This window comes from Trachinotus anak, unplaced genomic scaffold (genome assembly GCF_046630095.1).
Source record: "Trachinotus anak isolate AG129_WGS33_773 ecotype Australia unplaced genomic scaffold, CSIRO_AGI_Tana_v1 ptg000016l, whole genome shotgun sequence".
In the NCBI taxonomy this organism is placed as follows: Eukaryota; Metazoa; Chordata; class Actinopteri; order Carangiformes; family Carangidae; genus Trachinotus; species Trachinotus anak.
This window is the reverse complement of record NW_027273867.1, coordinates 3,151,523-3,171,245: the sequence shown is the minus strand read 5'-3', so window position 1 is coordinate 3,171,245 and position 19,723 is coordinate 3,151,523. Positions and strand designations below refer to the sequence as shown.

Here is a 19,723-nt window from a genome sequence, read left to right as displayed (position 1 = left end):
GGAGTTTAGGGTGACATTGGGGTGATAGTGGGGTGATAGTGCGATAATGTGCTCTGTGAATGTTTTGACAACTGCCTGACAATAATAACACTAGTGAAGTCCAGGGGTCATCAAAAACCTTTTCCCTCCATCCTCTCAGGACCATAAAAATCAACAGCAACTGCCTCATGTTCAACTTACTCAGGCTGGATACCTTCACCAGTTAACTTACTCCATTGTTAATACTGGGTTTATCAGTCCAACTGTGAGCTTGTGCAGGTGAAGGAGGTGGAGTTTATAGCAAACTAACATTAATCATATGCAACAGATCCAGAGCACAACTGTAGAGAGACACTGACATTCCTGCCGGTAGCAAAGTGATGATTCAGTAAGGTTAGACGTTATAAACACCACCAGCACAGTTTTATAAGACACAGGTGTCACTTTCATGTTTAGTAGGATGTAATGGGAATAATGAAGAAAAAAAAGCTATTAGATAGATGTCTGTCAATATTCAGTTGTTTTTCCTTTTTTTTTTTTGTATACCTGCATACAGCCCTTGTTTTGTAACCAGTGGGAAACATGGACAGTAAACTTTTACTGTACTTACAATATATTCCTCCTGCTGAGCTGTGAGGACATCGTCCTGTGTTCGCTGTGCTTGTTGCTTTCATGTGAAATGTTTTGTCAAAACTGGGATCATGTGGAAATGGTGACTCATTTTTTTACTCACAACTGTGGGATGTGGAGGTGGTTCTTTTGTATGTTTTGTTCCAAAATCCACTAAAACTGCTCCTTGAAGGCTTTGCCTACATTAGTTACTGTGGTAACTCAACATGATGAACTTGAGCTATTTTTGTGACACCAAGAAGGCTTTGTCAGCTCCAAAAGGCTTGAAAAGCCCACTGATCCTGCTGTGAGACAAGCTCCTGCCAGTAAATAGAAATCTATCTGGCTCTGAATTAAAGCGTGGGATCAACAGGCAGACTGACAACTTTTAGAGCCAAATAATACAACTGTCTTGCTGGTTGTTGGCCTGATGATCAGCCGGAGTCCAGAATTTACCCTCTTTTCTGTGAGGCGTAGTCTAGAGTTTTCTATCAATATGAGGCCAAACAAACACATTGAGTGTGTTTTCTTTTTCATAAAACATGAACATTTTTGTAATATTTGGAACCTTGATTCTTTATTTGCTTGCCTTCTTCAGCCTGCTACCTTTAGATGGTGCACTCATGTAGATGTGCATTTGTGTGTGTGTGTGTGTGTGTGCCCATCAAAACATTTTCCCATTGTGCCACTAGTGGTCAAATCTTTCAAGTACCTTTAAAGATCCCATGTTTACTACATCCTTCTTCTGTGGCAACCTCATGCTGCACTCGTGGACTTAACTACACAGTCTAACAGGTGAAGTAAAAAACTTTTTTTTTTTTTTTTAGGTAAAAGTGTAAAGGTTTACACTCATTGACCGTCAACAGGAAATACATCACACTAAGGTACTAATGATTCCATTTCAATACGTGACATCACAGCGTGACTTTGTGATTTGTAATATTGCTCAGTCGTGACAGAATCAGGCCAGTAAAACCATTGACATTTCATTGTTTACTTTCAACTTCATGTTCAAAAAGTTACATTGTATTTTAACAATTAAAATGTGCTAAAGCACAGCATCTAAACATCTAAAAGCCACTTCGGACAAATACAGAACATTTCAATGAGCATAAAAAAGAAACCTGTATATGTATAATAAAAAGTGTAAAACACCTACACATTAAAAATCATTGAACATCACCATTAATGAAAATAAAATGAAACAGGAAATGTACAAAAGTCTGTGGGAACACAGAAGGAGGAGGTTTACTTCCATACAAGAAGAGTGTGTTTGAACATGACCGAAGTTTGCTTTAATCGAACATGTTGTCGTCGTCGTCGTCTTCCTCGTTGTCTGACTCTTGGTAGTACTTCACTTCCTTCTTGGCCCGGCCCGGCCGGTCGCGGGACTGAGCATTCATCGCACTCAGGCTGTTGCTGTCGTCATCCTCGTCATCAGATGGAGGTTTCTGAGGCTTCTACAGAGGAGGACAGTAAAATACTCTATTATAGCTACCATTCAGATTGTTATTGCAAACAGTTTTAACCATTTGACAAACTATTGGGTAGTGTAATCTATAATGGCCAAAATATGTCTGAAGAAAGGAGTATCATAAAATGCCAAGTATTGGAAGCTGCCATTAAACATTTGATCAGATAGTTCCTAATTAAAAATTCTTCTTTTTTTTTCCAGTTTTGGTTTACACTACTTCATCCAGGTTAAGTTCTACTATGACTGTTTGTGGTCTGATAATTTGTATGGATGTTTCTGAAGTTAACAGACAGCGTTGTGTATAAAAACACATTTATACAGTGTTCCTATGATTAAAGTGAGGTATTGTAATCAAGGCAAAGAAAAGGAGGTCGAAACATCAGGCAGTACGAGCTTGTTGAAGATATATCATGATCGACATGTCAGGCGATATGTAACACAAGATTCCAGAAAAGAAATATGTTTGAGGTCTTCACCAGAGAGTGCTGACAAACTGATTGTTACATTGTTCAGTAGTTATCTTGCTCATAGTTCTTTAATAACCAAACTAAACTGAGTAGACACTAATGAAAGTTTCTTTAAGCTGTGTCTGTAAGTACAAAAATGCATACCGGCTGATGTGCTGGTAGCAGATTTTATAAATTCTCAAATATCAATATCTGTATTGCATTGAAAAGCCAGTATCAGTTGGTCTGAGACACAGTATAATAGGTATTAGGTAAATACACAGAGGTTCAGGCCTCAAATCCCAGAAATCCTGCATGATGCCAACTGTATGGTGGTAATTATATTACTTCTATGTCCTGTGGGCCTTGTATCTAAGATGATACCACTCTGCCTCACAGACATTACACTGACATGCTGTCCTTCAGGTCACTCGAGATTTTATTCCAGCAGGTGTTGCACTGCTCCTTTACAGACCTTCAGTTTAGCTGAGTTGTTCTTTTCAGAACTCCAGTCTCCAGTACTCCTTATCTCCAGTCATAGGATAAAATCATCTTCATACTGCTCTTTTCATACTTTTCAAAAAACTCTGGAGACAATATTTCATTGGAAGCCATTTTTTAGTGTGAACCACTGGCAGCATTTTGCAATATTGATCATTTTATTTCAGAACTACTGTTATTTCTGAAAGATCAAAAATGTTTTATTATCATATAGATTATAGTATAGGTATAGATTCTTGAATAATAGATGGAAAAATACATGAAACAGTATTTTGGTGACTTGAGGTAAATAACAAAAATGAGATGCTCTCTAATTCTTTATTTAGGCTAAGAAAGCAGAGGTTTCTACACGGGGGCTGATGACCTACAGTATTTGTCAAACCCCTGTAGGGAGATAAAATGTTTCCAAATAAAACATCAGGCCACAAAGTGTATAACATACAAGTAGCAGAGGGGGTCTCTGTTAAACCTTTTCAAGCCTCTTATGTTCAGAGTAGCAGCTTATACATTTCACATGTCAAACACTGCACTTATAAAAACAGGAAGATACTCACTCTGCCAGCAGGTTTTACCATTTTCTTCATTGGACTGTACTCATCTTCAGAACCAGAGCCCTTCCTCTTCCTACCCCTGCCTTTACCTGCACAGAGTTAACCAGGACACAAAGTAACCAAAAACTCACCATTACAAGCATGATATTTATGATATTTATGTCTCTACTAATCCTGAATCTGTGATGTACCTTTCAGAGCTGGTGCTGGCTTCTTGGACCCAGTATCAGAGTCAGAGTCCCAGATGGATTTATCTGGTTTCTTTGCTTTTGGTGCTGGTGGCTTCTTGGGTTTGGGAGCTGCATCAGAAGGCTTCTTAACTGCTGTAACTCACAAACAAAAAGCTGATCATTAAAAACATCCTCACAGTTTCAAATAAAGCACCTGTACAGTGAGTTTTACACCACAGTAAATCACACTGGAAGCTTTTCACCACCTGTATTTTATAATGATATTAATATGATTCCTTGATGAGTTGCATTCACAGTGTGCAGATAATAATAAATGTCTTAATGAGTTCTACTTCAGGAGTCATTGAATTCACAAACAAGTCAGTAATCCATTTAGAGAGTCACCCCTTCACCCGTCTGTCACTATGCGGAGGCTGTGATGCTGCATCAGAGCTCCCTCTGCTGGACACACTTGAACATTACCTTTCTTTGCTGGCAACACTTTGTCAAATGCAGAGCTGCTGGAGTAGGTGGAGAACACTGGGCCATTGTCATCATCACTGTCAGACTTGGACCCATCTACAACACAAATACAAGCCAACTTTCATCTCTGCTGTCACACAATGCAGCAACCTGCAGAGCACATCATCCACTCTCTTGGCCGGTGGTCCTCCACAGACGTGATGTAAATATGATGCTTGTCTTTAACATTGTGCACAAGATGGAATTTCAACTTCATACTGTACACTTGAGCATAAAAGAGCCATTTCTTGATTGGCCGCATGATTTGGTACAAAAAGATTTAATATCATTAAATTAACAGCAGTGTTATGATCATGAATGAAGAATTGCATTTGAAATGGAACTGCAAAACGATTTTTAAAATGTTTTTAGAAATGCATTTCATGTTATTCTAATGACTTGTGTTATGTTCATTTTTCCCTAGATTGTAACATTTACATTTCTCATTTATGTTTGCTTTAAATCAAAAAGTATTCACACTCATTGCCATTTTTGCCCATCAGTCTACTCTCAATAACTGATAATGACAAAGTGAAAACACGTTTTTAGAAATTTTTGCACATGTATTAAAAGCTAAAAACTGAAATCTCTCAATTACAAAAGTATTCAGACCCTTTGTTGTTGTCAGGTGCATTGTGCTTTAATTATTCTTGAAATATGCCTTGAACTTGCCTGAATGTAGTTTAGAAAGACACACAACTGTGTATGTACGGTCCCACAAAACACACTGCATGTCAGGTCAAAATTCAAGCCATGAACTCTCTGTAGACCTCCATCAAAGAATCGTAACGAGGTGTAGATCAAGGCATGGTAACTTTAAGGTGGCATACTGCTTATATGTCTTCAAATCTAAAGAGCCATCTTTAAATTACAGTAACATGAAATAAAAACTAAATGTAGAAACAGGAAACAGGTGAATTGTGAAATGATCAAATCACCAAACATAAGAATAAAAAAAAACATGTCACACTAACACAGAGCTTGCACTCACCACTGTCGTTGCTTTTTTCAGAGAAAGCTGATTTGGACGAGAAGATGCTGGTTGTCGCTTTCTTTTTAGCTACAGGTGCCGACCTTTAAAGAAGCAGAGATGACATATTACATTTCTTTAAAAACAAATTTAAAAACAGAGGCATTTTTGTCTTTAATAGAGAACGGACTGATAATGACGGATAACATTATATGTCTTTTCATTATTGACAGCTACAGTAGCATGATATTAGCTGACTTGCTGTTACCCTTATTTTGAATGTGTTTGGCAAATGTTGCTATCACTTGCTGGCTAACTACCAGCATTGCTGTGGAGTATAGCAATGCTGGCCTAGGCTAATGGTTGTGGCTGGAGGCTGGAGGTGTGGCTGTTTTGGTCCAAGATGCTGGTGGTCTACTGCGACATCTAGTGGCAGTGAACTGTTTACAGAAATTTTAAGGTAAATAAAATTAAACAAAGTATTGTTATAATGAAATGAATCAAAGCGGAAGCACTGGTGCTATTGTGCTGAAGCACCAAGCTTGGCAACAACAGTTAGCAGTTAGCTGCTTGTAGTTAGCAGAAAGTTAAACCGATATTGGTCAGCGGTACCATTAAACTGCTCTCTGGTTCATACGCTGTTGCCAGGCTAACTGTTAGCTGCTAGCTGTTATTGCACCAGCTCAGGAGAAATAATAAAATCAATTCAGGAAATCGTGGAGCCATGAGTGATACTGAAGTGAATCGATCTTTTTCCCACCCCTAACTGTGGTTATCATCTTACGTGGTCTTTTGTTTGGTAGGAGAGTATGAGTCTTCATTGTCGTCATCATCATCGTCATCATCATTATGATCGTTGTAGCGGTCCTTGGTGTCAGACGAAGCAAAATCATCTTTGAATGATCTCAGTGGAGAAGAAGCCACATCGTCATCTGCGTTCTCCTCTTCCTCTGCATCCTCCTCCTCTGAGAAGTCAAACGTGTATTTTGGCTTGGAAGCTGAAAGACAAGAGCAGAGTCTGTGTCAAAGCACATTATTCTTGCTGTGGATTCTGATACCTTGTACTGTCATTACTCCTTTTTCAGCTGGGTTGCGTCAGACTACACTTACAAACCCTTGAAGCTGACAGAGGATAATGAGCCTGAGGTAACCTCCACTGAGCTGCCGAGTTATTTTTGCCTCCAGGTGGTGAAGTGAAGGAGCTCACTGTGGGATGGAATTAAATTCTACTAGCCACTGTCATCAGCTACCTGATGCTGACAGTGTGTCAAATCAAAGAGTTTAAACATATTTAGAGAGAAACAGATACTGAAGAATATATATATAATATAAGTCTCAAATGACTGATGAATAAATACTACTTTATTTTTTCAAATTCTTTGAAAATTCTGGTCTTGTTGATCACAGTGAATGTGACTGGCACACAACCTATACTGTTCATTGCAAGAGATATTGGTCCCTGTAATTTCTCCCTTCTATGGTGGGCAGGTGATATAGATTGTATTTATACTCAAAATGAAAATGAGAAACTTCAATATACTTTTGACCAGGTTCATTAGTTGACAACAATGGAGTTATTCTATATCTTTGCTGTTGCAAATAAATCCCATGAAAGCACCACAACCAAAATATCGCATTTGTTATGGACTCTTTTCTGCAGTGGATTAATCAACATTTGGTGAGAGATGTTGTACGTAGTGTTGAGAGAAACTTAACTTCAGTGTGTGTATTCATGGTATGGAGGAACATGTGCAATGCTGAATCTCACTGATGTGTTTGTAAAGTTCCTGATGTGAAAAAAAGGTAAACTGGGGCTGGAAGCACATCTACGTTTACATCCTCATTGAGAAATCTGGATCATGCCTGTGCCCCACCCACGACCGCTGGATGCTTTATCAATTAATCTGCACATTATTTTCCTGATTGATTGATTAATTAGTCATTTGGTCTTCATAAAGGTCCAAAAATAGTGAAAATTTCCCTTTGCAATTTCACAGTACATGGTTATGTCTTCAGATGGAAACCCGCAAACACTGAGTTTACTTTTCTGTGTGACAAAGAAAAGCATGAGGCCGAAACCAGAGAATGATTTTGATTCAAAAAATGACAATTATGCAAAAAAAACAGACGGTTGATGAATTAAAGGAAAAACCAACATAAAGTGTCTTAGGAAAGTGCTGGGTCATCATGAACTGCCAGAACAGCTTCATTACCATTGATTCTCCAAGTCTCTGAACTCTGCTAGTGGGACGAACACCATTCTTCCAAAAGATATTCCCTCATTTGGTGTTTTGATGATAGTGCTAGAGAGCACTAACACACCAGTCTAAATCTCCCATAGGTGTTCAACTGGACTGAGATCTGGTGACTGTGAACCATAGCGTACAGTATGATTCATACTCATCAAACCATGCAGTGACTCCTCATGCCCTGTGGTTGGAGGGTTGTCTTCTTGTTTCTCTACTCAATTTTCAGGTTTTTCCTTTGATTTGTCGCCCATCTGTAGTTTATTGATAAATGTCCTGTCACTCCACTGATTGTTGCGGCTCAACACTAAATTTAATGATATCTGACCAACTTGAAGGCCCAATCATACCTGATGCCCTCTGGGACTTGGTCTCTCTGGGGATGAGAGGCTCACTATTTTCCAGATCACTGTCTGACTTGGACTCATCATCAGACCAGGGGTTTCTCTTCTTCACCTTCTTAGCAGGGGTGCCTTTGGGTCCTGGAGGTTTTCTCACTCTCGGAGCTCCTGCAACACAGTACACAAGGGAACAGATTGTTTGTTAACTGTCAGTACTCACACTTTGGCCTGAGAACATGCTTGTTCAGTAATGGATTTCAGTTTTCACACTACACTGCAAAGCCTCACAGAGGCCTGGGGACCAGCACACTCATGAGAGCTAACACTGTATCATGTCTGGTAAGTTGTTGCTAACAAATGTCTGTCTATAAAGTTTGCAACTGAGAAATATCGAACATTTCACACTGGGTGACAAAAAAAAGGAAAAAATAAAGGAAAACCTGATTCAACACATCTGGATGGAAACAGCAGGAGCTAAATAAAGTAAAAAAGAAGTAAAGGTAATAATTTCAAGTGCTGACCAGGCTCTTTCTTCTCCTTCTTGACACGTGGAGCCTTTGGTTTGGCAACAGAGTTTTCTCCTGTTCCTCCCTCTCCACCCAAACCATTATCATCAAATTCCAACTTCACTGCTGGATCTGCATCACCCTGTGAGAAAAACACAACTTGTAACAAACCCTGATATCTTGATATTACTCTTTTCTTTTCAAAATTTCGTCAACACATTACCTTCTTCTTTTTGGTCAGTTTCTTGGCAGCATCAGATTTGAGTGGCTGAGTTGGAGGCTCCACTCTGCGGCCAAAAGGTGAAGGCATGGTCTCCTCCAGGTTCATCTTCTTCACTTTAGGTTTACCCACTTTACCCTTCACCAATTTGATGGCCCTTCCTGAACTCTGGTCCTCCCGCTCCTGGGCCTCCACATTCTGACAGACAACACACAGCAATACTTAAGTGATATTAACTTAAGCTTTCAAAATTCAAATCAAAACCAATGTAGGAAAAATAAAGAAGCGGTCACCACCAACAAATAAAAATGGCAGATAAAAACACTTAAGAGAAGCTCTGATCTTCTGATTGGCTGACTGTTTTCTGAGTGGTAGAAAAAAATTAAATCAGATTTGAGGTAAACACTAAGACAAAAGCAAATCTCGCAAGGTTGGATGGTGGGTCCAGGTGGGCGGGACTTGGGTCATGACTAAGAGTGGTGACTGTTTTGTTGTGACATCACAAAGTTCCAGAAGTCCTGACGGCTGGTTTTAAGGCTCAGTTTCTGAATACAGGCTGTGTGCATTTCTCTGTGGACTGAGGCTTTGATACTTTCACAGTATTAATATAGAACCTAGACCTGCTTTATAATCACAAACACATGGACATCTACCTTTAGACTGTATGAGACCTGTAAGTCAGTATAACTATGTACATTTCCACAACACTCCATTAGACAGAAACACTGTTTTCCTTCACCAGTTAATAGGGCTGTCAGTATTAATGCAGTGAGATTGAGGACCAAGCATAATGCATTTTTTTTTATCATGTTATTCACGTGCCACCAAAGATTCTTTATTCTACACCGTCACTGCTGCTGTTACCTAGGATTCTACAGTGCTACGTCCTAGAATCGGGCTGCTACTATTTTGACCCTTTGATGCACCCTTACTTGTTGTCAAGCTGCCACAGACACTTCCTACAAATATTTTACATGGCCGAGCAAGATACTTCATGGCAAGTCATGTGTATGGGAGCAAAAGGGGGATGGTTCTGGTCTGCATAAAGGGGTGTGTCAGGAAACCTAAAGTGTTTAAATCCACTCATCAAATGAGTTGGAAATAAAAATATAACTTACCCAGAGCTTGTCAACAGATAAATAAATTATCAGACATCTTCATAATTACACGTCAGACATGCTAACGTTAAATTCTAGTTCAGACAGACTGACAGTTATGTGTTGTCAAGCAAGAGAAAACAGTTCTGAAATGCAAAATAATAGAATTTTAATCATGTGATAAAACATGCGATTAATCGGGATTAGCCATTGAAATTTAGTGATTAATTGCATGTAAGAAGAAATCATTAATTAATCGCCCTACTAATTAATTTAAGCCTATAGAGTCTATATTAAAATGATAATGTTAACTTGAAAATAATTCCATAATAGCATTATAATTTTCTACATATGTATGTGTTATGTAAATATTTTAAACATTTAGACATTTAGAACCTCTCACAACTTCATCTTGCTCATGTTGGTAAATTCAATTAATACTTTCCACAATGCTGTGTTCATGAACAGTGTCCTTAAAAAAATACAACCTCATGTTCAGTCATGTTAGTCCATGTTCAATCAAAGCGAAGTTGGCGATACAAGAAAAGAGCCTCAGGCCCTATCCTAGCACTTAGAGTACGTTTTAGTTTTTAAATGCATCACTTTTGCTACGTATACGTGTGGCATTCACACTACCCCCAGTGGTTTCAAGCCCCTAAAACAGAGACTTTGGAAAAGCTGCAGCATTGATCTCATCCAACTCTATTCCTTGTTGTTGATTTTTTTTTTTAAAAAAGGTATATCAAACCAAATCTGGTCAACTTCACAGCAGCATACTAACAGGAACTGATCAAACTCCACAGCTGAGTGGAAGTGCTGCATGCTGAGACCAGAAAATGGCAACAACACAAAACTTACATCGAGCTCCTCAATGAAGACGGCCAGGTCCTCCTTCCACAGGTCCTCGGAGGATTTTCTCTGGAGATCATTCAGTTCTCCTCTCTGCACATCAGCACACATTTATTTTGTTTGTCAACATGTATCTACTGCATATTGTCACATACTAAATCTGAAATGTGGCCCTGGTTCATAGTGAGTTGAGGCACTTAAGACTGATAAATAAATAAATACAAATCACTACAATAATGATCAAGTGTCTAAGTGTGAGTGAGATGGAAATTAAATGAAAATGAAAATGATATGATCAAAAGAAATGTAAACAATGATTAATACCTTCTGGTCCCTCTGTTTGAGCAATTCCTCCACCTTCTCTTTGGTCAGACACCACAGAGGCATGTTGAGGATGTAGTTGAAGTTTGGCCCTGAGGAGGAGCCGGAGTCCACCGAGCTGTCACTCTCGTTTCCATCGCGGTAATCTTCTTCCTGTGTCTGACACAGAAAAACAACCAAGATTATACAACCCTGTTTCCAAAAAAATTGGGAAGAGAAAACAGAACAAGGACAACATATCAAATGTTGAAATGCTGAAATTTTATTGATTTATGAAAAATATTTGCTCAATTTGAATTTGATGCCAGCAACACGTTTCAAAAAAGTTGGGACAGGTTCATGTTTACCACTGTGTTCATCAACTCGTCTTTTAACTACACTCTGTAAACGTTTGGGAGCTGAGGAGATCAGCTGCTGGAGTTTTGAAAGTGAAATGTCCCATTCTTGTCTGATACAGGATTTCACCTGCTCAACACTTCAGGGTCTCCTTTGTCGTATTTTTGTCATGGTGCTCCAGATGTTTTCAGTGGGTGACAGGTCTGGACTGCAGACAGGTCAGTTTAGTGTCCTGACTCTTCTACTACGGAGCCATGCTGTTGTAATACTCTCAGAATGTGGTTTGGCATTGTCTTGCAAGGCCTTCTCTGAAAAAGACGTTGTCTGGATGGCAGCATATGTTGCTCTAAAACCTGTATAGACGGTTCAGCATTAATGGAGCCTTCCCAGATGTGCAGGCTACCCAAGCCATGGGCACTAATGCACCTCCACAGCATCACGGATGCTGGCTTTTGAACTGTGCAGGTAGTGGAACAGTACCTTTTCCTGAGCTTTGGACCACGCTGCCACTGGATCAGATTCATAGCCTTTCTGGACCAGCATCCGGATCAGTTCACGCTTTGATTTGTTCTCTAATAGGGTTAAAATATGAGTGAGAACAGAAAACATATTTTAACAAATACTTGTGGTTCTGGAGCTGATGTGTAAAGGTGTTTTTCTTACCAATTGAAATTTTTCCTTCGATCTTCTCCAGTACAAAGCGGGCCTGGTTGGACAGTTTGGCGGCCTCGGCTCCCAGGCTGCCCAGTGACCAGTCCTTCCTCAGTTTGTAGTAGTGCAGGCGGAGCTCAAAGAACTCCCTGAGGATGTCATGAACTGAATCGTATCTCTTGAGACAACCCATGTGGTCAAACAGAACCTGAGGATAACGTAGTTATAAAAAAAATAATTAAAAATCAGTTCACTACACATCATCCATACTTCAAAAGAGAAAAAAAAAACATGTGAAATGATTTCTTTTTCACTTTTGGGTTACAGTTACCATGGAGTTGCAGGTAAGGCTGGACTGCAGCTTGAAGACTTTGTGGAGACCAGCTGCCTCAGCCTGGGCCAGTTTCTCCTCAGACATGCGCACCACAAACTTCACTGTGGTGTCTGTGTGGTATTCCTTATAATCGTTGATGAGGGCTGGTGTTTTGTCACTGCCCTGCAGCATGGGCTCCAGCACAGACTCCTTATACGCCTGCACACAAGAGGAAAGAAACACCGTCATTCACAGCACAACAAATATATAACCAACAAGATTTAAATACTGCAGTAAACACACACAACTGCACATGTTATTTGTATTCCTTTTTTACTATAGTAAAATATTTCAGTTCCTCCTGTGGGAGCAGTTACCTGTGTCCACGTCCGGACAGGAAGCTCTGTGATCTCTATGGTGTTTTTGTCTATGACTAACACCTCTCCACTGACCAGGTATTGGTTCTGACCCAGTTCATGGATCACCCCTTTGAAGTTTTTGTAGCTGGGAAGCTAGATGGAGACAAATATTAACATAGGAACTGAGAAAACTGAAAAACTGAGAAAATGTTTTCATATTACATTTTCACACAGGCCCGTCAATCAGTGTAAACAACTGTCAAACTGCTATAGAATAACTGTTTCTTGTTCATGCTTTGAGCCCTCAGACTGTTTACCATTGGCAGGGGGTCCTGGTGGTTGAGCATGCGGTTGATGTTGTTGACGATCTCTCGGGGATCGTAGTTGGGGATCTTACATGCCCAGCCTGTCCCGATGCCCTCAGCGCCATTCACCAGCACCAGTGGAATGATGGGAATGTACCACTCAGGCTCCACCTTCTGGTTGTCATCGTAGAGGAACTTGAGTAGGTTGGAATCCACCGCTGGGAACAGCAGCTTGGCAAGAGGACTATGGGAAATGACACGACACACTTATAAGACTGAGTTTTCCATTTGCCTAAATGTTTCAGATCAGCTCTGTAATAATCAGCTAATACTCAAACTCTCTGATTACCTCTAGTCTATCACTGGTCACTTTTAAGCTGAAATTCATAGCATAACCTGAACTTGGCATAAATACAGGTTATGTTATGTTCATCGTTGCTTTACCTGAGCATGGTGAAAATATAACGAGGGCTGGCAGCATCTTTGCCTCCATTGATGCGAGTACCAAACTGTCCGAGAGGCTGCAGGATGTTCACGTTGTTACTGCCCACAAAGTTCTGGGCCAAGTTCACTATGGTCATCATGAGAGCTTGCTGCATGGATAAATGAGAAGTGGGTGGTTGGTAATAGTCAACAGAATACTATACTGTCTGATTCAATTTTGAGGATGTAAAATGACAAACTCAATACAAACTCCAAACTACCTTTTATACAGCTACCACTGTAGTCGGTGTGAAGGTTTGTCAAAAAGTAAAAATGACAAAGACTAGAATTACTGCCTCCACCAACCAGTCAAGTTGCAGTTTACATCCATGTCTGTCCCAGGTCGTGTAATATATGTAGTAAGACTTTGAAGGAATTTAATAAAAGGTATTAAGTGCAATTATCATAATTAGCATGTGAATATTTGACTTATGCCCAAAAACATGTTTTATGAGGTCATAGTGACATTTGACCACCATAATCTAATCAGTTCATTCTGAGTCCAAGTGGTTGTTTGTGCTAGATGTGATGAAATTCCCTCGGGTGTTCCTGATATATTGCGTTCACAAGAATGGGATGGACATGAGGACACGGCACACTTGAACTTGGACCACCAAGATCTTTGAAGAAATTCCCTCAAGGTTACTGAGATATCGCATTCTCCAGAATTAGACAGAGAGACGGTGGCTGTCGGTGGCACGAAGGCATAAAAACAGCAGCAGAAGTTAATTCATTTCATGATTCATTACTTTCACTGGATGGAACGTTGGACAGAAATGTCAAGCTAGCCTGTTAACTACTCATCTTCCCCACAGTGATGATGACTCTAAATAAAATACACCACGTGTCTGGAAGATATTGAGTCGACTGTACCTCTCCATGATGATAGGCAGACATCTCCGCCACTGAACCGGCCAGCTGTGCCACCTTCACCTCCCTCTTGTCGTTCCTCTTCAAGCAGGTGAACAGCACCTTCCTCTGACCTGGTTTCAGGCCTGGAAACAACACACAGACTGTCAGACTGTGGCAGGGGGGCTGAATGAAGGCTGCTAATGGTTCGGAAAATTCCCACAGATGAAGTGTGTATACGAACCATCAACCAGAGATGGGATGGATCTCTCATTGTCAGAGTTGGAGAACAAAATCAGCTCTTTGTTGATGAAGTCGTTGTAGGAGAGGTGTCTGGCCTGAGTTCCATATAGGTATTGCTGAAAATCAATTAAAATAGATTACTTTTTGCACAAGAATAAGGATACTGAAAGTTTTGCAAACAGTCAACAAATCTACAATGATTGGTGTTTCCACTTCCAACATGTCTCTGGAAAACCACACAGATAATGAAACACCGTCTAATCATAGAGTTTGTGAAGCTCAGTCCGAAGTAGTGGGAGCGTCACATGCATCAAAACCAAAATATCTTCCGGCACAGAACTTTCTTCCTCTCATCACTGCCCCACACAGCTGCAGGCAAAGACACAAACCTCTGGCAGGCCGTGCATCCTCCTCTGACGTCTGTCTTCCATGAAGTTAGTCAGCCACTCTTTCCTGTCATCTGTTTTCTTCTTACTGAAGGCCTGAAACAAAACAACCACAATACTGAAGGTCAGCCCCTGTTTACTACAAAATGAGGTTACGTTTTTACCCTCACTACTTTTTTGGCGTCCTATCCCATGTTAAGATTTCCCACATTGTATGCACAGTTTCTGATTTAAACCATAATTTATCATTTGGAAATGTTGATTTGTTTCACTTACTTATGAGAAGGATTTATCAAGTAATATTTTCTTTCAAGTTGATTTAAGTTTTACTCCTATGCCAAAAGAGAAGAGAACTCAACCTTTTGGAGTCTAATTATGTCATAGAGGAGCTGATTCAGTTCTACTGAATTTTAACTTGAACTGATGTTGTATTTTATAGTGGTGTTTGTCTATCCCCAAGAGAACAGTATGGAAGTGTAGCTTTAAACTCACCAGAGTGATGGCAGCATCGTCCTCCACACCGCTGTATCTGAATGTGATGCGATGCTTCTCCATGTCTGCAAAGTATTCCTTTGCCTCTTTGCTTGTACTTGTACCCAAACCTGGAAAATAAATTTAACATTTTTAAATCAAATCATTTTTCAAAAAACTACAGAGGGAAGTTTGAAGTTATAAAACCTTTACAAAGTTTATATTTATATATTCAAACACTTCAGTAGCAAACCTTTGTAATACTTTATATGCCATGTTTTATAGTTCTCTGTCTGTTTCTTCCACTCATCAAACTCTGGAATGCTGTAGAAGGCCAGTTCCTGCTTGTTCTTGGTCGCCTGCAGACAACAAATGAACACAGCTGAGGTTCAGGCTGACAGTACGTTTGTGTTTTCATCCTGTCAGCCAAATACTTTTATTTTAATGCAAATTAAGCTGTGATGCAAACAGTAACGTAAACAGAGCAGTGCACAGGCAAGTCGCTTTATCTGCATATTTGACATTTGTGCAGAACAGATGCACTGAACAGTCACATGAGTGAATTTCACCTGCATCATATTTTGCATTCATCTTGATGCTTGTTATCAGGTCTACTGAAATGGTAATGTTTGGTATGTGTGTCCCTCTTACTTTGACAATGGGCGTGATAAACTCCTCCAGGAATGTGTGTTTCAGTAGGGAGGGCCAGTTATGGTGGAAGAAGTTGATGAGCAGACCTTTAATATGGGAACCATCTTGATCCTGGGACAAGAGAAGATATTTTAGATACAACAGCCTGAACAGATATCACTTATAGCAAAGCTGAGTGTGTGTGTGTGTGTGTGTGTGTGTGTGTGTGTGTGTGTCCATGTTGCTGGTTACCTGATCAGTCATGATCATGATCTTGCCATACCGCAGGCTCCTCAGTGACTCTGGGTCATCGTAGCTCTTCTTGTATTGGAGGCCAACGATTTTGATGATGTTGTTGATCTCAGCATTTTCCATGATCTGTTGACAAACAGAGTAACGTTAATATAAATATAAAGCTACATTAAGCAATATTTTATATTGATTTTGAATCACATGATTATATGAAAGGGAAGCTGCTTTCAACTCACTGAGTAAATACAACTCTTGCAACAAACATTGTCAAATGTTAAAGCATTTATTTTTATTTCATGGACTTTAAAACTACAAAAACATTGAGTATTTACTAATCCCTCCTTTGGCAGATACCACAGCTTTCAAACTCTTTTTGTAGCAGCTAAAAGTCTTTCTGTGTTTGATTTGGGAATTTTCATCCACTCTTCCTTGCAGATCACTTTCAAGTTGTGAGATATTTTGTATGGTTTCCTGCACACAGCATGTTTAAGATCTATCCACAGGTTGTAAGAAGTTCATGGTGGACTTTGAGATATCCTCCGGATCCTGTTGTAGAAGCCAAACTCTTTTCAGTTCCACTTTCTAGCCTGACTCTCTGAAATTTGCATGTATAAGTTAATATTACTTAGTAGAATCCATTCTTCCCTGCATCTCTACTGTTTCCAGCACCGTCGCCATGCTTAACAGCTGACAAGGTCAATGTTGCTCCTTCTTTTCTCCAAAGACACCTTTGGTGGTTGTGATCAAGAGCTCAATTTTAACTTCATCTGTCCACAGCAATTGTTTCCAACATGAGTCTGCCTTATCCAGCTGTTGCTGTGCAGACAAACATTTTAACAACGCTCACAGAGCCCGACCTTTCCCTCAGGAGTTAGCATGTCACATCAGGGCTAATAGACCAGTAAGTGCGTTACACACATTTGACAGGAGCCAGAGTAAAGGGATGCCCATGTTGGATTTATAAGTACACACCTTTTTGCTTACAAATGAATAATGGCGGGTTCATAAGCTAAAGACACTGGGTGGGATCTCACAGTATATTGATCTCAAGGGCCAAATAAAGAGAAGAGGAAGAAGCACTATAAAATGATTTGTCTCGTTGCTTTGTTTCAGGTGCTGTTCTTAAAAAAAAGAAAAGTCAACATGGAAATTCTGCTTTGTACTTTGCACTCTCAAATTTCCAATAAATACTTAACAATATTTTGAGTATTATGGAAGATAACCAATTTTACCCTAGCATTCAAAATATTATTCCAAAAACATGAAAAATATTTTCCATAGTTTATCTTAATTTCAGCAGTTGAAGCTTATCAAATGAAGCTGTTATCTCCCAAAGTTGTAGACAAAATTAAATTTGTTTCCTCAACAGCAGCACAATGAGGGAATTTGCTTCTAAAACGACTGCAACTTTACAAGATCTTTATTTGACTGTCTTTCTCAGACTGCTGCAGCCTAACATCATTGTCACTTATATTTCTGAATGCATTCTACCCAGATGACCTGTAGATCTGTCCCCCATCACTTACACTGAAAGCACATTAGGAAGGGATCTCTTCATGCCCAGTGTAAACAGGAAACATGAAGACAGCAAACAAAAACTACTTCTCTGTTAAAATTGACACCTGAGCGTCTAAGACAGAAACAGGAAACATTGTCCTCACACAGCCATGACACAAACATAACTATCAGGACCTAATAACCTGGCACGTGAAACTCCACATCCTCCACTATGTTGTGTATGACAACATTGTGAAGCCTGATTCATCACACCATATTACTTTCCTCACTGTTTAGGGTCCACATTTATATTATATATGCACTGTTCTTGCATAGAAGCAATCTTAATTATTAGTTCCCTCCTTTGCAAGCTCACAGCAAACATTTGTTGTTGAGATGCCGTCACTCAGGTAAGCCTGTAGGTTAAGAAGCTGTGCTTGTGTGGCATGCAGTATAGTTGTCAGTGCATGCACTGTACTGTCTTTTAAATTCCAGAGATCTAATAGAATGCTTCCATAAAGCTGGGGACAAGGCAGAGACACATTAATAATGGAGCAGTCAACATCAAAGCAGAAGAGGCAGAGATATTCTGACTTATAGACCCTCGTATGTATCAAGCTCCAAAAACCCTGGATCCTCATCTTCTCTCAGACACCCACTGCCAGGTAAACAACCATACCTTAAAAAATCCACACCTCATGACTCACCTTTGCAGCTGTTTCTGAGTTAATTCACTGACTGAGTTATTCAAAGTTTAGTTGTGTGGTGTTTGTGTGGCTAAGTTAGGTCATCACTAACACTGTTACAGATTTTTTGTGGGAGAAATTTCTCTGGCATCTCATCTCATACCTGCTTGTGCGTTGCCTCTCGCACATTCAGGATCTTCCCTCTCAGTGGGAAAACTCCGTAGCGATCGCGCCCAATGACTCCCAGTCCAGAGACGGCCAGAGACTTGGCTGAGTCTCCCTCAGTGAGGATGAGTGTGCATTCAGAGGAGTGTCTGCCACCTAGGATGCAGATATGGTAAACATTAATAATTTGTCAGTGTTTACAATGGTCAAGTCTGCATGTCAACTCAAAGGAGTTGTTGCGCTGACTCAGTGTAACTGTTTTCTGAATGGCTATTTTCCAAATTACAGTAAATTCTTATATAAACACCAGTATTCAAATAATGGTTTCTAATAAAAGTCTCTTTTCACAGCAGACATTTTTACTTGAAATGTTAGCAAAAACACAGGTGTCACTAGTGACTAATAATCTATTCAGGTGTCCCAGTGAGCCATAATGGTGAGGTAGAAAGCCAGAATGCTTCATACAAAAAAACAGCTAAATGGAATTCAGTTTATTTACACCTGTGCTTTTCCCTCTGCCACATCAAAATGTTACAAAAGGAAGAAGGATGATCACTAATAAAGGCCAGATAACATTCATTACAGTGGTAAAATGGTAATGGCAAAATCAGCATGTTGTCACTTTTTCACCACTTTAGTTCCATTACTACAACTTTGACACAACTTTGCTTCAGAGTTGCTCTTTTTAACAGAAATACTACAATCAATCACAAATCATACATCCATCCTGTCAGTGAAGTGACAGCTGGTAAGTCTTTAAATATGAAAACACAGGTACAGGAAGTCACTGAGAACAGAAAAGTAGCAAAGTACAGTGACTGACATGACAGTGTGGAGGGGTGGATAGTAACAAAGTACATTTACTTGAGTAAAGTATCTGTACTTAGTTTTTTTTCTTTTATTGGGTAAACATATGACTCCACTACAGTTAAAAAACATAAATATTGTACTTTTGACTCTACTACATTTCTATGAAGTACTCATTACTTTGAAGCAGAGCTTTTAGTCAGTGGAGTTAATTTTCTTTTATTTAAGGAAAATTCAATATGCTGTATTCATCACAGGAGAAAAATCAATCACAGCCAACTCCTACACAGTCAGTCATTTTTGAACAGCTCAGTTTGAATTTGATGCTATGTTAGATAAAGATGAGACTGATTCTTCACCAGAGCACCCATGGCCTGGAAAGATTCCTTGTGTTTTAAATGCTTGCTGTTTGTTATGTTTGTTTAATTCTGGATTCTGTTTAAACAGCTTGAGTCATCAGGTTCTGTAAATGTGGAACAGTAGACTAT

General features: G+C 39.6%; 1 protein-coding gene across 2 annotated transcripts in view; it reads right to left on the bottom strand.

The window, feature by feature from the left end:
• Nucleotides 1-1,566: 1,566 nt before the first annotated feature.
• Nucleotides 1,567-19,723, bottom strand: part of top2b (DNA topoisomerase II beta) — a 31,100-nt gene continuing 12,943 nt past the window's right edge. For both annotated transcript variants that reach the window (XM_071499307.1, XM_071499308.1), the window contains 25 exons: nt 18,427-18,584; nt 16,081-16,206; nt 15,850-15,960; nt 15,452-15,557; nt 15,220-15,329; nt 14,731-14,823; nt 14,343-14,457; nt 14,123-14,244; nt 13,211-13,359; nt 12,779-13,010; nt 12,480-12,614; nt 12,121-12,321; nt 11,802-11,997; nt 11,619-11,710; nt 10,806-10,961; nt 10,491-10,574; nt 8,539-8,733; nt 8,331-8,457; nt 7,819-7,977; nt 6,007-6,220; nt 5,244-5,326; nt 4,214-4,309; nt 3,752-3,883; nt 3,564-3,649; nt 1,567-2,048 (listed from right to left, as the gene is read on the bottom strand). In XM_071499307.1, coding sequence (XP_071355408.1) covers nt 1,884-2,048; nt 3,564-3,649; nt 3,752-3,883; nt 4,214-4,309; nt 5,244-5,326; nt 6,007-6,220; nt 7,819-7,977; nt 8,331-8,457; nt 8,539-8,733; nt 10,491-10,574; nt 10,806-10,961; nt 11,619-11,710; nt 11,802-11,997; nt 12,121-12,321; nt 12,480-12,614; nt 12,779-13,010; nt 13,211-13,359; nt 14,123-14,244; nt 14,343-14,457; nt 14,731-14,823; nt 15,220-15,329; nt 15,452-15,557; nt 15,850-15,960; nt 16,081-16,206; nt 18,427-18,584 — 3,443 coding nt within the window. In that variant the 3' untranslated portion in view covers nt 1,567-1,883. The remainder of the gene's footprint in view (nt 2,049-3,563; nt 3,650-3,751; nt 3,884-4,213; nt 4,310-5,243; nt 5,327-6,006; nt 6,221-7,818; nt 7,978-8,330; nt 8,458-8,538; nt 8,734-10,490; nt 10,575-10,805; nt 10,962-11,618; nt 11,711-11,801; nt 11,998-12,120; nt 12,322-12,479; nt 12,615-12,778; nt 13,011-13,210; nt 13,360-14,122; nt 14,245-14,342; nt 14,458-14,730; nt 14,824-15,219; nt 15,330-15,451; nt 15,558-15,849; nt 15,961-16,080; nt 16,207-18,426; nt 18,585-19,723) is intronic.